The 13,754-nt window shown below is 56.1% G+C and overlaps 1 protein-coding gene and 1 non-coding gene across 4 annotated transcripts; both read left to right on the top strand.

Moving 5' to 3' along the window:
- Nucleotides 1–117: 117 nt before the first annotated feature.
- Nucleotides 118–11,095, top strand: NOP53 (NOP53 ribosome biogenesis factor). 3 transcript variants are annotated; one of them, XM_032612440.1, is made up of 14 exons: nucleotides 124–362; nucleotides 819–883; nucleotides 2,704–2,812; nucleotides 3,437–3,636; nucleotides 3,988–4,058; nucleotides 5,217–5,312; nucleotides 6,607–6,711; nucleotides 6,785–6,988; nucleotides 7,739–7,914; nucleotides 8,156–8,222; nucleotides 8,988–9,064; nucleotides 9,172–9,228; nucleotides 9,613–9,739; nucleotides 10,964–11,095. In XM_032612440.1, exons 1-14 carry the CDS (start codon nucleotides 139–141, stop codon nucleotides 11,078–11,080), a joined length of 1,695 nt encoding a protein of 564 aa, XP_032468331.1. In that variant the 5' UTR covers nucleotides 124–138; the 3' UTR covers nucleotides 11,081–11,095. The 3 variants fall into 3 exon arrangements, with proteins under 3 accessions (XP_032468333.1, XP_032468331.1, XP_032468332.1); XM_032612441.1 differs by lacking the exon at nucleotides 10,964–11,095 and adding an exon at nucleotides 10,331–10,375; XM_032612442.1 differs by lacking the exons at nucleotides 9,613–9,739; nucleotides 10,964–11,095 and adding an exon at nucleotides 9,491–9,551 and having other exon boundaries at nucleotides 118–362.
- LOC116744835 lies at nucleotides 8,269–8,379 on the top strand. The gene has a single exon (XR_004347165.1). It is a non-coding gene; the product is annotated as a small nucleolar RNA SNORD23 (small nucleolar RNA).
- Nucleotides 11,096–13,754: the final 2,659 nt, after the last annotated feature.

Here is a 13,754-nt window from a genome sequence, read left to right as displayed (position 1 = left end):
CCGCCCCTTTGCGTCTCCAGCCACCCTACCAAGATGGCGGACGCCGGAAGTAGGTCACGGGAAGGGGCGGGATTTCGGCGCGCGCATGCCCCAAACCGGATTTCCGGGCGCCAGAGAAGAAGTTCTTCCTTTAACAAGATGGCGGTGGGAAGTGGTGGTGGTGGTGGTGGGCAGTGCTCGAAAAGCGAGGCCAATTCCGGCTTTCTGGGGCTGCGGCCCACTTCGGTGGACCCGGCGCTGAGGCGGCGGCGGCGAGGCCCAAGAAATAAGAAGCGGGGCTGGCGGCGGCTAGCTCAGGAGCCGCTGGGATTGGAGGTCGATCAGTTCCTGGAGGACGTACGGCTGCAGGAGCGCACGAGCGGGTGAGTGGGGCGGGACTGCGGACAGGTGGGCCAAGTTCTCTGTGGCGGGGTGTGAGGCCGAGCTGCCTGGGGGGACTTCCGGGGGCCTGGGAGCCCCTGTCTGGCACCGCTGGGGAAGCCGAGGGGTTAGACTGGGAACTCCGGGTGACGGCCTGTGGGACTTGATAGGGTCACCGGGTACAAGACGCCCAGTTAAATTAGAATCTAGGTAAACCACAAACACTTTTCTGATATCAGTACGTACCACGCACCCAGCCTAGTTGAGTGCGTTTTACGTAGTAAATTCTGCAAACTGGAGGGAGGAGCTCTGGCCTGGAGGGGTCCCAGGCGGGAAGCTTGTACTTGAATGAGCATAACAGGAAAGCTGAGCCCGGAGAGGTTAAACCTGTTCCTTTCTTAGTTTCGTGCTCCTCTCCCCAATATGTATGGCTGACATTCTGAATTTCTATTTTCCAGTGGCTTGATATCAGAGGCCCCCGATGAAAAACTCTTCTTCGTGGACACTGGCTCCAAGAATGAAGGTGAGAAAGGGTTTTTGTGGCGGGTGTATGGCGATGATTAGTCCTTATTGAGGCTCCCTCAGCCTGTAAAAGGATCTGTGTTAATGACGTGGCTTGGGTGGAAAATGCCTGCAAAAAAAAAAAAGGTATTTACTATATAAACAAGAGGACCTGGAATGAACAGAAAGCAAGTTAGGGACTAACCTAAAGAACTCACTTTTTCTTCTGAGGTTTCAGAGAGGTCTCAATGCCCAGAGAATCCAGTCGGGGTCTGCCTTGTTGAGTAGATAATCATAAATCAGGAGGTCTCCGTTAATTTGCAGAAAACCAAGTCAGGGACTTGCTGTAAGGAATCGTACCTGTTTTTCCTTTAATGAGAACAAAAGGATCAACTTGAATAAGAGACCCATCTTGACCCGCTTGCTTTAATTTGCCAAAATGCAGGGTCGGGACCTTCTAAAACAAGTGGAGGAGGAGCAAGTTAGGGTTTGCTTCAGTGAGTAATAAGGTTAACTGTCAATACCTGGAGAAACAGATGAAGGATAAGCGACTTGTTTTAAGGAGGGGCTAGAAAAGCTGAGGGGTCCGTTTGAACGGGAAAGCCGATAGTTTTAATGAGCAAAACGTCAGGCTGCTGTAGCAGCAGGATGGCCTTGATGAGCACGTATGAGGTCAGTCAAGGGGTCTGGTCTAAGGGAAGTGAAAGGACCTCTTGGGGGAGAGCAGTCTTTGAGCAGGTAAGGAAGGGGTATTAAAGAGGTCGACTTTCACAGGAGTGAGGAGATCTGCTCTGTGAACAGAAGAGTAAAGGCAGGGAGCTGCCCTGGTGAACAGGCGAGGAAGTAGTTACAGATTCTGCTTTAGATTTAAAAAAAAAAAAAAAAAAGCAGAAGGATAATAGCGATTGCGCGCTTTCACGGGTGATCCCTGTGCTGTGGAGTCGAAACACTGCGGACCCTTGAACGATGCAGGGGTCAGGGGTGCTGACGTTCCATGGGGTCGAAGATCCACGTGTAATTTGTAGTCGGCCCTCTGTACCTTGGTTCCACATCTGTGGATTCAACTAACTGCAGAGTGTGTGTTCCTGCAGTATTTGCTGTTGAAACAAAGCTTGGTATATAAGTGGACTCGCAGTTCAAACCCATGTTGTTCAGTGGTCAGCTGCAATTATTGGGTTGGCCAAAAAGTTTGTTTGGGTTTTTCCGTAAGATGTTATGGCAAACCGCGAATGACGTTTTTGGTCAGCCCAGTACATCTCCGCCTGATCCCGTGAGGTAGGCATTAAACCTCATTTTGGCAGCACAGAGGAGGAAAGTCACTTTCATGAGGTCCCTTAGCAAATGGAAGGATGCGGATTCCATCCTAGTATGTTTTATTCTAGAGTCCTTTTTACTATTAGGCTTTAGAAGTAAAAGCAGAAAATTCTCTTGTGCTGAGAATCGGCTGTCTTGGGTCCTGAGTCCAGCACCCTGGGCCTCATGTCACCTGACCACCTGCTTTCTTCCTTGTTAGCGTTAGTGGTTCTGTGGCCTCTTCCCTGTTGCCTCTGGAAGCCCCTTGTCTGCAGGGCTGTGGGTCTGACTCCTCTGTGTCCCCAGCACAGGGCTACCTCCAGCTGGCCCAGGAAATGGATGTGGTGTGGGGAGTCACAGCTTGGGCACCCTGGGCCCTGCCCTTGCGGGGGCCTCTTTCCTCAGGTGGGAGCCTGGGGTCAGCCTGGGCCCTCCAGGTCTGTACTGGGATGCAGGTCTCCAGGGGAGCCGGAATGAGGGGAGTGGGAAGTTGGTCTTGGGTAGTGAGGAGGCCTGAGGCCTTAATTCTTTCCTTTCTTCCACCCCCAGAGCCGAACAAGAAGAGGACCAAAGGTCAGAAGAGGTCGCTGCTTCTCAAGAAACCCCTTCGGATCGACCTCATTCTAGAGAACACGTCCAAGGTCCCTGCACCCAAAGAGTGAGTGTCCCACCAGCCCCAGACCCTCCTTCCCTTTTGGTTCTGGCCTCACGCCCTTCTGTGCAGGCCCTGTTCACTTCCTGACCCTAAAGGAATTCTGGGGAGGGAGGGTGATAGGTGAAGGGCACTGGAGGGGAGGACGGGGTCGGATTTGCGCTTTGGAGAGCGGATTGGAGGCAGTGAGGCTGGGGCCAGGGTGCTGTGGCTGGGCAGGCGAGGATGGGCCTGGACGTGGCCGAGGGCTCTGGGGATGGAAGGGAGGGCTGGGTGGGCAGCCACGGCCAGGGGATGGGTTAGGCAGGGCTTAGTGACTGACCCCTGAAGTGGGGGTGGGGCGTGGATGGCTGATGGGGCGGACAGTGGAGCGATGCTGAGGTTGGTTGTGAAATGGTGTGTGAGGTCCCTGGGAGACATCCAGGGCAAGGGCCCCAGGGGCTGTTGTGTTGTTAGGTCTGGGGCTCAGGAGAGAGGCCTGGGCTGGGGGCAGACATGGGGAGGTGGTCTCTGAAGCTGCTGGATCGAGTGAGGAGGCCCCCTGTGGAGGGAGGAGGTGCTGGGATGCCTGGCCGGGGCAGGGGGAGCCCGCCTCACCCGCTGAGCCTGTGCCGCTTCTCCCCCGCCCAGCATCCGTGCCCACCAGGTCCCCAACGCCAGGAAGCTCAAGCGGAAGGAGCAGCTATGGGAGAGGCTGGCAGAGCAGGGCGAGTTGCCCCGGGAGGTGCGCAGGGCTCAGGCCCGGCTCCTCCACCCTCCTGTGGCCAAAGCCAAGCCGGGGCCACAGGACACGGTTGAGCGGCCCTTCTATGACCTTTGGGTCAAAGACAGTGAGTGTCCCAGCTGCGGCGTGCCGTGTCTAAGGGGGGGCGCCCTGCGGGGGGCGCTTTGAGGGTCTTAGGCAGAGTCAGGAGTCTTGAGGTGGCCCCGTTTTCCTGCTCGTGCTCCCCTTTTGCAAGTGGGCCGGCTCCTGCCCCTCCGCCTGGGGTCTCCTCTGCTTTCTGCACCCCGTCCACATGCTCTTTTGCTTGGCGTTCGAAGCCCTCTGGGGTCTGAGAGTCAGTCCTTCCCGGGCCATCTTGCAGTCAGTGCTTCGGTGCCATCTTAAGGGAGGAGGGCTGGGAGGGAGGCCCTCGGGGTCCCGATGTTCCCCCAGCAGCAGCCCCTCGCTGCCTCCGCAGACCCTCTGGACCGGCCCTTGGAGTACCAGGACTCTTTTTTCCTGGAGCAGACCAAGAAGAAAGGTGTGAAGGTGAGAATTCGTCAGAAGGGCGTCCTGGGGGATAGGGGTCAGAGCGCGGCGTTGGGGAGCGTTCAGGCCGTAGAGCCTCAGCGTCAGAGCCCGACCGTCCTGTGACCGGGAGCCCACTTGCTGGAGCTAGGCAGGCAGTGCCACCTCCAGGGCACAGAGCAGAGTGGTGGCAGGTCGGTGGGACGTGCTTCAGGGAGATGAGGGAAACCTTCCCTGGAAAGTAAGATGGTACTAAGGGGCAGGAGACCTGGTGTAGTGAGCGAGCCTGCAGAGATGGGGGGGCGGAGCCTCCAGCGAGGGCGCGACTGTAGGGTGCGGAGGCCCGCTGATCGGGGGTGGGAGAAGGCTGCGGGAGCCCGCTTGGGGCTGTGGGCTTTTATCCTAAGTGCTTTTGCACACGGGAGCGGTGGGATTGTGGGCCGCTCTGAGGAGGTGGGACAGGTGGGGCCGGGCACCCCAGTGCGGGGGTGAAGGGGGTGACCCAAGGCAAGTCCTCGGGCAGAAGCACCCAGCCTGGCGGGCAGTTGGCTGTGGGGAGGGGCAGGGGGCGTCAGGGGCGACCCCCAGGCTTCTGCTGTAGACGGGGAGCCTTTGCTGGGGTGGAGGCCAGCCGAGCAGGGACGTGGCACGTCCAGACGGGGAGATGCTGCTCAGAGCTGAGCGTGCACTCGGGTCGCCTGGGGGTTTGTTAAAGTGCAGGTTCTGGTTAGCTGGTTTCAGGTGAGCCCGTGGCCCTGCGTTTCTCCCAAGCTCCCGGGGGCACAGGGCTACACTCTTAAGTGTCTGTCAGCCCTTGTCTGCGGTGTCCTGCACTGACAGACACAGAACCTCATGCCCTCTGCCAGGCACAGCTGCCGATCTCAGTGATGGTCTGATGACCGTACCATACGGTTTTGCAAGTGTCACCCTCCCCACCGCTCTGGCGACAGGAACCCTACTCAGGAAAGACAAGCGGGGTCCCTGCGTGCTCGTCCTGGGGTTGCCGCGCCTGCGGTACCAGCTGTCCATTGTTCCAGCTGCCGCAGGCACCTCCCAGCTTGAAGGCCGTGCGCCGTGCTGAGGCCTCTGCCGCCTCCCGGGCCCGGGTCCCAGCACTTGTGGGAGCTTGAGTCATGGCGCTCCCGGGCCTTAGCCTGCCATGGTCTTGTCCTCCTCCAGCGGCCGCAGCGTCTCCACACCAAGCCCTCCAAGGCGCCTGCCGTGGAGGTGATGCCCGCGGGAGCTTCCTACAACCCGACCTTTGAGGACCACCAGGTACGCCGCCCCGCCGGGCCTCTCACTCGCTGCTTGGCCATTTGGTCAGCATGCCCTCCCACGGCTCGTGGTCCAGTTGGGGAGACAGACCTGTTCCCGCACAGTGATGACCCAGAGTGGGCAGGGCTGGGATGGAAGGGCACAGGGGGGCATCAGACCCAGCCTTGGGAGTCACGGAGGGCTTGCTGGAGAATGGGGTATCAGAGCTGAGACTGGGGGCAGTTTGTTATGGTAAGAGAGGAAGGAGTGGGGGTGTTCCAGTCGGAGGGAACAGCATGTGCAAAGGCCCAGAGATGGGTGAGACTGTGGCACGTTTCAGGAACTCTGTGGGACATAATGCAAAAGGCTTTCAACTAAAAAAAAAAATATAAGACTTTCAGCTGTTGGCAACAAAACGTGTGACCTAGTAAGCTTTGTGCAAGGGTGAAGGTAGTTTAGCAACAGGAAAAGCCGGTGGCAAGAGTCAGTGTTTATCTCACAGACATCTGTCGGGTACAGGTGTCACGAACAGAGAGGGGACAAACCCCCGCCCTCTGGGAGCTCAGGTTCCTGGAGAGAAATCGAGGTCACTGAGTAGACGCAGGTGCTCCTGTGAATGCTGTTCAGCGTTGTTCCCCGTGAGACAGACTCTTAGCTGACCAGGGGCAGGGGGCCGTGTCCCTCTCCCGGGGAACAGCGTCTACGGGACAAACAGCGCCGCGCGAAACATTGAGAGGATGAGGTCGGCCACAGGCAGAGGCTGTCGCTCACGGGGAGACGTTGTCGTTTTCTTTTTCTCTCTTTTTTAATATAATCGCTTTATCAGGATATAATTTCCATGCGTGTGATTCACTCACCTGCAGGACACAATTCAGTGGTGTTTAGTATATGCAGAGTTGTGTGGCCATCACTACAGTCCAATTTAGAACATTTTCATCACCCCAGAAAGAAAGCTAATGCCCATCAGCCGTCACCCCCCAGTTCCCCATTTCCCCTGGTCTCGGGCAGCCACCACTTCTTCCTGTCTGTGTGTGTGTGCCTGTTCAGGGCACTTCCTAGAAGTGGAACCCTGCAGTGTGTAGAGACCAGACTGTCCTTTAAGAGGACGGGCAGAGCAGATGTGAGATTAGGGGTTAGAAGCCCCCTTTGGCCGGTGCAGGGAGGCCAGGGAGAAGAGGGGGCGCCTGGGCCATCGACGGGGGTGGGCTGAGCCCTGGGGTGGAGGTGCAGGTGGGAGGTAAGAGGGCCGGGTCTGTAACTCCCAGGAGAGGCGTCCAGGGCCTGGGTCCTCACCTGCATCCCTGCCCCCTCCCAGACCCTGCTCCGGGCGGCTCATGAGGTGGAGCTGCTGCGGCAGAAGGCAGCAGAGAAGCTGGAGCGGCAGCTGGCCCCGCCGGCCTCGGAGCAGGCCGCCACCCAGGTGAGCCCAGGCCCACTCACCCACCCTTCCCGCCCGCTCTCTGCCTTGCGCCTGACCTGCTCCCTCTCCCCAGGAGTCTGCCTTCCAGGAGATGTGCCAGGGGCTGCTGGAGGAGTCGGATGGGGAAGGGGAGCCCGGCAAGGGCCAGGACGAGGGTCCCGAGGTTGGAGGAGACCAGGCCACGGGAGCAGAGGCCTCTCCCACAGCCGTCCGCCCGGCCTCCGCGGAGAAGAAGACGGAGCAGCAGCGGCGGCGGGAGAAGGCTGCCCGGATGCTGGTGAGCACCCTGGGCTCCAGTCTGCTCTGCCCAGTCCCGCAGCCTGGTTTCTCCTGCCTGCAGCCTGCTTTTTTTGGGCTGTTTGGCATCCTTGAAGCTCCTTTGTCAGCTGAGACCTAGGTCCTGGCATCCTCCAGATGCCTCTCTGGGCTCAGAGGATGCAGCAGGGAACACGCCAGGTCAGGCCCTGCTGCCCTGGTGATGATGTTTGGGGGTGGGGGCTGGGGAGGGTTTATGAACCACAGACAGAGAAAAACGGATAAGGAAGGTCAGTTCACGAAACAAGCACTGGGCTTCCCTGGTGGCGCAGTGGTTAAGAATCCGCCTGCCAGTGCAGGGGACACGGGTTCGAGCCCTGGTCCGGGAAGATCCCACATACCACACAGCAACTAAGCCCGTGCGCCACAACTACTGAGCCTGTGCTCTAGAGCCTGTGAGCCACAACTACTGAGCCCGCGTGCCACGTCTAATGAAGCCCACGTGCCTTGAGCCCGTACTCTGCAACAAGAGAAGCCACCACAACGAGAAGCCCACACGCTGCAGTGAAGAGTAGCCCCCGCTTGCGGCAACTAGAGAAAGCCCAGGCACGGCAGTGAAGACCCAATGCAGCCAAAAACAAATAAATAAAATGTTTAAAAAAGGAAAGCAAGCGCTGTGGAGAAACAGCTGCTGTGACCTGGGAGCAGGTGGAGGAAAGGCCCGGGGCGAGGTGGTGCTCGACCTGGCCCCTGACCTCGCCCGTCCCCGCAGAGGGTTCAGCAGGCTGCGGTGCGGGCTGCCCGGCTTCGGCACCAGGAGGTCTTCAGGCTGCGCGGGATCAAGGCGCAGGTGGCACAGCGGCTGGCGGAGCTGGCTCGACAGCGGGAGCGGCGGCAGGCACAGCGGCTGGCAGAGGCGGACAGACCCCGCCGGCTGGGGCGGCTCAAGTGAGGCCTGGGCTGGGGGCTCCCTGGGAGTCTGGGAGGGGTCCAAATCCCCTATCTGGTGCCTTCCTATCTTTGCTCAGCCTGGGCCTCTCCTGGGAGACCATCTCTTTCCCCCAGAGTTCCGTGTTCTCAACCCCACTGCCCGGCCTCTTGTTCCCAAGAGGGGTCTTTGGCCCTGTGTCCTGGGCCAGGCTCACCTCACCCCGCCCCCCACCCACACCGGACGCCCCGCATTCCCCAGGTATCAGGACCCCGACATTGACGTGCAGCTCAGCTCGGAGCTGTCTGACTCACTCAGGACCCTGAAGGTACTTGTCTGGCTGGGGGGTTGGGGGGCTGTAGGGGAGACACCCGTGCCTGGTGATGATACCCATCCTTGCTCCCCGTGTCCCCCAGGGACTATGGGCGACATCATGGCTGCCCCCAGGCTGGGCTGGTTGGGCTGATGCCTGGGGGCTGAGGGCACGGGGTCCCTGGGGGTGAGGGGCCGAGTGATGGATAGTTGGAACCTGGGGCCCTCAGAAGACTGTTCCTCCTGGCCAGGTCCCATTGTAGCCCCTGGTCTGCGGGCCCCACTCTCAGCGTCTTCAGTCCCAGAGGGGTCTTTCTAAAGCTCAAAATAGACCCTGTTCCTCCCCCACTCGGAGCCTGCTGTGGCTCCCCAGTGCCCCCGGGAGGAAGCCCAGCTCACACAGCCACAGACCCTGTGTGGTCTGACGTGCCTTGGGGCTCCAGCCAGCTGTACTTGTAGTGGGCCGACCGTGCACCCTTCTTCTGACCCCACCTCTGCCCCTGCTCTCCCCTGCCGGCCACACCCATTCCCCTTTCTCCAGCCTCCTTCGTGTTGCTTCCTCCAAGCCCAGCTCAGGGCCGGCCCATGGGTCAGTACCTATCACCCCATGAGCTCAGGGCCAGGCTGAGCCCCTGGTGTACGTGAGGCCAGACTCGGGGCCTTGGCTAATGGGGGGACTGCGGGGCGGACTCCCCCCGCCTCCACTGGACCCTGTGGAGCGCTCAGGGCCCTGGGGTTTCTGCCTAGCACCAGCTGAGGTCTCCCTGTCCGTGTCTCGCAGCCTGAGGGCAACATCCTCCGTGACCGGTTCAAGAGCTTCCAGAGAAGAAACATGATCGAGCCTCGGGAGCGAGCCAAGTGAGAGCCGGGACCTGCCATGTGGGGCGGACATCGGGAACCTTCCCCCACCGGATGGGCGCCGGATGGGCTTGAGGTCGCCGACTGCTCTCTTCTCCCTCCCCCAGGTTCAAGCGCAAGTACAAAGTGAAGCTGGTGGAGAAGCGGGCGTTCCGCGAGATCCAGTGAGTGGCGCTCCCCTTCTCCCCAGTGGTCTCCAGCGGTCCCGGGGCCCCTCCCAGACCCGGTTGCTGTAGCCAGTGATGGAGCGATGCTCCCTCGGCCAGGCCTGGGACAGGGTCAGCCTGCCAGAGCCACCTGACCCCAGAGTCAGGCCAGGGAGGGTCCCCGAGGGGAAATGGAAGGGCCCAAACCAGAAGAGGGGGTGTCACGTGGAGGAGGATGTGGCCCCCCCCCATCCACCCTCAGCCTCCCCTCTGTCCCCAGGTTGTAGCTGCCACGAGATGTTGGAGCCCCCGCCCTTCAATAAAGCACCTTCTGACCAACACCTCAGGCCTCGCGTGTGACTTGTCTCCCTCCTGAGGGCAGCTCTGCCTGTTCCCCTCTAGCACACAGGGATGTGGGTACCAGGACCTTCGTCTCCACCAAAGGCTGGTGGGAAGCCAGGGCGTGGCAGAGGGCTTGTCCGGCAGAGGCAGGGGCAGCCATCCCGGGAGCGAGCAGCGTCTTACAGAAGTAGGCGGAGGGGACGGGCCAGCTGCTGTTGGGTGTGGGAGAGGGGAGGGCTGCACTTGGGTTTCTGGTCGGGGGAGGTGGCCCATTGCACTGCAGTGACGAGGGAGGCGGACCTTGACCGCAGGCACCTTGACTACAGGCATGTCACATTGTTTAGAGCAGTAGCTGACGTTCGCTGCCCTCCTATCCTTTCTATTCAAGCCCTGACAGCCAGTTTAGGAGGGCTGGAATTACCTATCCCCGCCCCGCCCCCTTTTTCTTATGCCACACCATGTGGCATGTGGCATCTGTTACCTGACCGGGGATTGAACCTGCGCCCCCTGCAGTGGAAGCGCAGAGTCTTAACCACTGGGCCACCAGGGTAGTCCCCTGTCCCTATCCCCTTTTTAAAGGTGAGGAAACTGAAGTCCATGAAAGGTTGATCCTCCCCCCACCATCCCCACTATAAAGGACTTTTAAAAACACTTATTCTGCAAGTAATAAAGGACTGGTCTCACTATAAGTCATTGACACGGTTCATACACATACCAAACAGACGTGAACATCACCCTTGACCTTTGCCCTTTTTTTCCCCACCCCCCCTTTCTATAGAAGGGGAAACTGAGGCTCCTGAAGAAGTAATTCCCTCAGTGTTACAGGAGGAAGGAGAGACCCAGGGCAGAGAGAGGGGAGAGAGGTGTTTGGGTTTTTGTTTTGTTTTCTAATATAAATTTATTTATTTATTTTTGGCTGCGTTGGGTCTTCGTTGCCACGTGTGGGCTTTCTCTAGTTGCGTTGAGCAGGGGCTGCTCTTTGTTGCGGAGCACGAGCTCTAGGCATGCGAGCTTCAGTAGTTGTGGCTCGCGGGCTCTAGAGCACAGGCTCAGTAGTTGTGGCGCATGGGCTTAGTAGCTCTGTGGCACGTGGGATCTTCCTGGACCAGGGCTCGAACCCGTGTCCCCCGCATTGGCAGGTGGATTCTTAACCACTGCGCCGCCAGGGAAGCCCTGCCCTCCATTCTAATCCTCTGCAGAGGTAGCCGGCCCTGCAGTTTGCTCTGAAGGGTTCCGTCATGTTCCACGTGTGACTCTGTTAAATTACATACGTATACATTGGAAAATAGAAGTGTTTTGACTTTTCTGTGTCTGGGATAGGATCATACCATATGTGGTTCTGTAACTTGCCATTTAGTGCATGTTGAGGAATTTATGTCTGTGTAGGGTGCATCCTCATTCTTTTTCACAGCTGCAGAGAATTCCACTGTACGACCGTGCTGTGATTCCACTCACCCAGGCCCATATTGCTCCTGGTGAAGCTGGAGGGGATACCTGTGTACCTGTGCCATTTCACATGTGTCTGTAGGACAAGTACCTGCAAGTGAATCTCTGGGCTATAGGGAAAGTGTATCTAAAAGGTCATTTGGATCCAGCCAAAATGCTCTCTGCTTACAGGAGCCCCCCCACCCCTTGTTTGCTCATAGCTTTACTACGGTATGGTCTCACTATTTTTGTTTTATCGTGCATGGTTACCAGTAAGGTTGAGCACCTTTTCATATGATCACTGGTGGTATTTTCCATGCTGGTTCAAACCTTTGGCCCATTTTCCTCCTGGGCTGTTTTCTTGTTTGTTTATAGTAGCTCTTTATTTATTATGGATCCGAAGACTGTCATACATGTCACAGACATTTCTTCCAGGCTCTTCCTTTGACTTTGTGCATGGTATCTTGTCAGGAGTGTCCACTGCTTTTAGTTTTCTGTTAGTCTTCCTCTATTTTTTATCATGGCCTATAGGCAGGTTGCTCCAGGACAAAATGTTTATAAAAATGGAGCAGGCAATTTATAAAACAAATGGCTGAAGGGAGAAACTAACGTCAGAGCCTCCTCCTTCCCCCAACATCACAATTTAAGGAACTGTTCCTGCTGTTCCTCCCCCTCTCCCATCTTAAAAAGGACTGTTGTACAGACAAGAAAACTGCAGTGTGCGTGTGTGTATAGGGGAGGGGGCAGAGGATGGTAAGTTGAGGTGCAAATGGAAGCCATTTAGTGTCTGCTAAAGCCTTAAGCCCCAGCCTTTGACCCAGTAGCTTCATCCTGGGAAGGGAGTCTGAAGGAAGCTGCTGGAAAAAGGGAGGAAACTCTTAATGTCCAGAGATGGCGAGCAGAGCATCTGTCAAATGCTGGGATACCCGGGGGATGGAGTGGTCCCAGCTACCCGAGGGCAGATTCTGCCAGCCGGGGCATTAGGCAGTGTCCTCAGGAAGTTCTCACTGTTTAATGTCCTGGGGAAATGCGTCTGTTCCTCTGTGTGCAAAAAACACGGGGTCGCAGCAAAGACAGGTTTGTGGGTTTCCCTGCATGTCAATTATATTTCACTTCTGATTTTTACATTAAAAGAAAAAAATTAAAAATGCTGAACTCTAGGTAAAGGTTTGCAAGCTGCAGTGGTGCCCTGATGTCGGCAACTTCTTTTTGAAATGCATAAAATAAAGGGGATGAACGGACAAACAAGTTCAGGGAAATGTTAACGGTAGAATCTGGGTGCTGGTGCATGTGGGTGCTCCCAGGAAAACTCGCTTGCCTTTACTGTTTGAAAATCTTGCTAGTAATTATTGGGAAAAAGCACATTGGGATTTAGCGTGATGCTGATGGAGGCTTAAGGTTCAAAGTCAATTAACTTGCACTGGTCCCTTCCAAGGTCCTACACCTCCTTTCGAACTTGTAACTTACAATTTTTCCTGTAGTGGGTCCCCCAAATTGTAAAAGCTTCATACACCACAAAACCTGAATCTTCCCAATTGTGGTATTAAAAAAAGTGATTACCCACCAGTTGAGTGATGCCTGAATAAATGATAGTGCATCTATACTGCGGAGGGAGCTAGAGTTGGTCATTTAAAGGATGGAGGCCATCTGTAGGCAGCAGCCTTAAATTGTGGTTAAGAGCATGGACTTGGGAGCTAGAGTCTTGATTTCAAATCCCAGCTCCGAAAAAAAAAAAAAAAAAAAAAAAAACCCAGCTCCGTTACATTACTAGCTGTGTGACCTCGTGAAGGTTACTTCACCTCTCTGTGCCCCAGAGTCTCCATCTGCAAAATGGACATAATGATAGTGCCTACTTCATTGGGTTATTCCGGGGGTGGATTCTGCACACACAAGTGCTCAGGACAGGGTCCTGGCACAGAGTAAGCCCTAGATGAGTGTATTATTATGTTAGGGAAAAACAAAAATGGGGAAAAAAAAAAGTGTGGAAACTTGCAATCTGTGCCAAAGACTCCTCACACATGCTCTTTTGACCCACTGATTGCACTCTTGGGAACATGCCTGAAGGAAATGGCCGGAAACTTGGGGAAAAGCATAATGCAGAGGCAGGTCGGTCAGAGTGCTGTGTAGAATGGAAGGAAGCGTGGTAATGGCCGTGGACTGGGCCTGGCCACTCGGGGGAGGGAGGCCTCTGCGGCTACTAACCCAGGGGTCGGAAGCACGTGTAATAACTGGAATGTGTTTATGTTCTGCTCTTTTGTGGAATAAAGCAAACAGGATCTGCCTCCATCCATGCTGGGGTTCATTGAACTAACCCTGTGCCCAGAGTCTCTTGGGTGGGGGATTCCAGGGGATGCTTTTTCCATCTTCAGCCTTTTTCCAGCTTTTCCAAACTTTTTTAAAAATAGGAATTCAAAATGTGGACATAGATGCCTTGATGTGCTGTTTGGAAGATTAGAAACAGAAACAGTCCAAATATAGACAGTGGGAAATGGGTTTTTATAAGTGAGACGTCTACACAATGGATATTTCATCACCATTTAAGGAAAAAAACAGCTTTGGGGAGAATATTTTTTGGGCGGACGGGGAGGAATTTTTAATGATCGGCGGAAATACTTATGGTCTGTCTCAGAGAACTGTTAAATGGGGAAAGAATTATGACTCTAGTTTAAAAATGTAAATAAACATAGGCAGAGAAAGGCATTTCGGAAGATGTACACCAGGGTTACCAGGGACTACGCTCGGATGGTGAATGATGCTAGATTTGTATCTTCCTCCTT

The sequence above is a fragment of the Phocoena sinus genome, chromosome 19, assembly GCF_008692025.1.
Source record: "Phocoena sinus isolate mPhoSin1 chromosome 19, mPhoSin1.pri, whole genome shotgun sequence".
Lineage (NCBI taxonomy): Eukaryota > Metazoa > Chordata > Mammalia > Artiodactyla > Phocoenidae > Phocoena > Phocoena sinus.
This window is presented reverse-complemented; position numbering and strand designations above follow the sequence as displayed.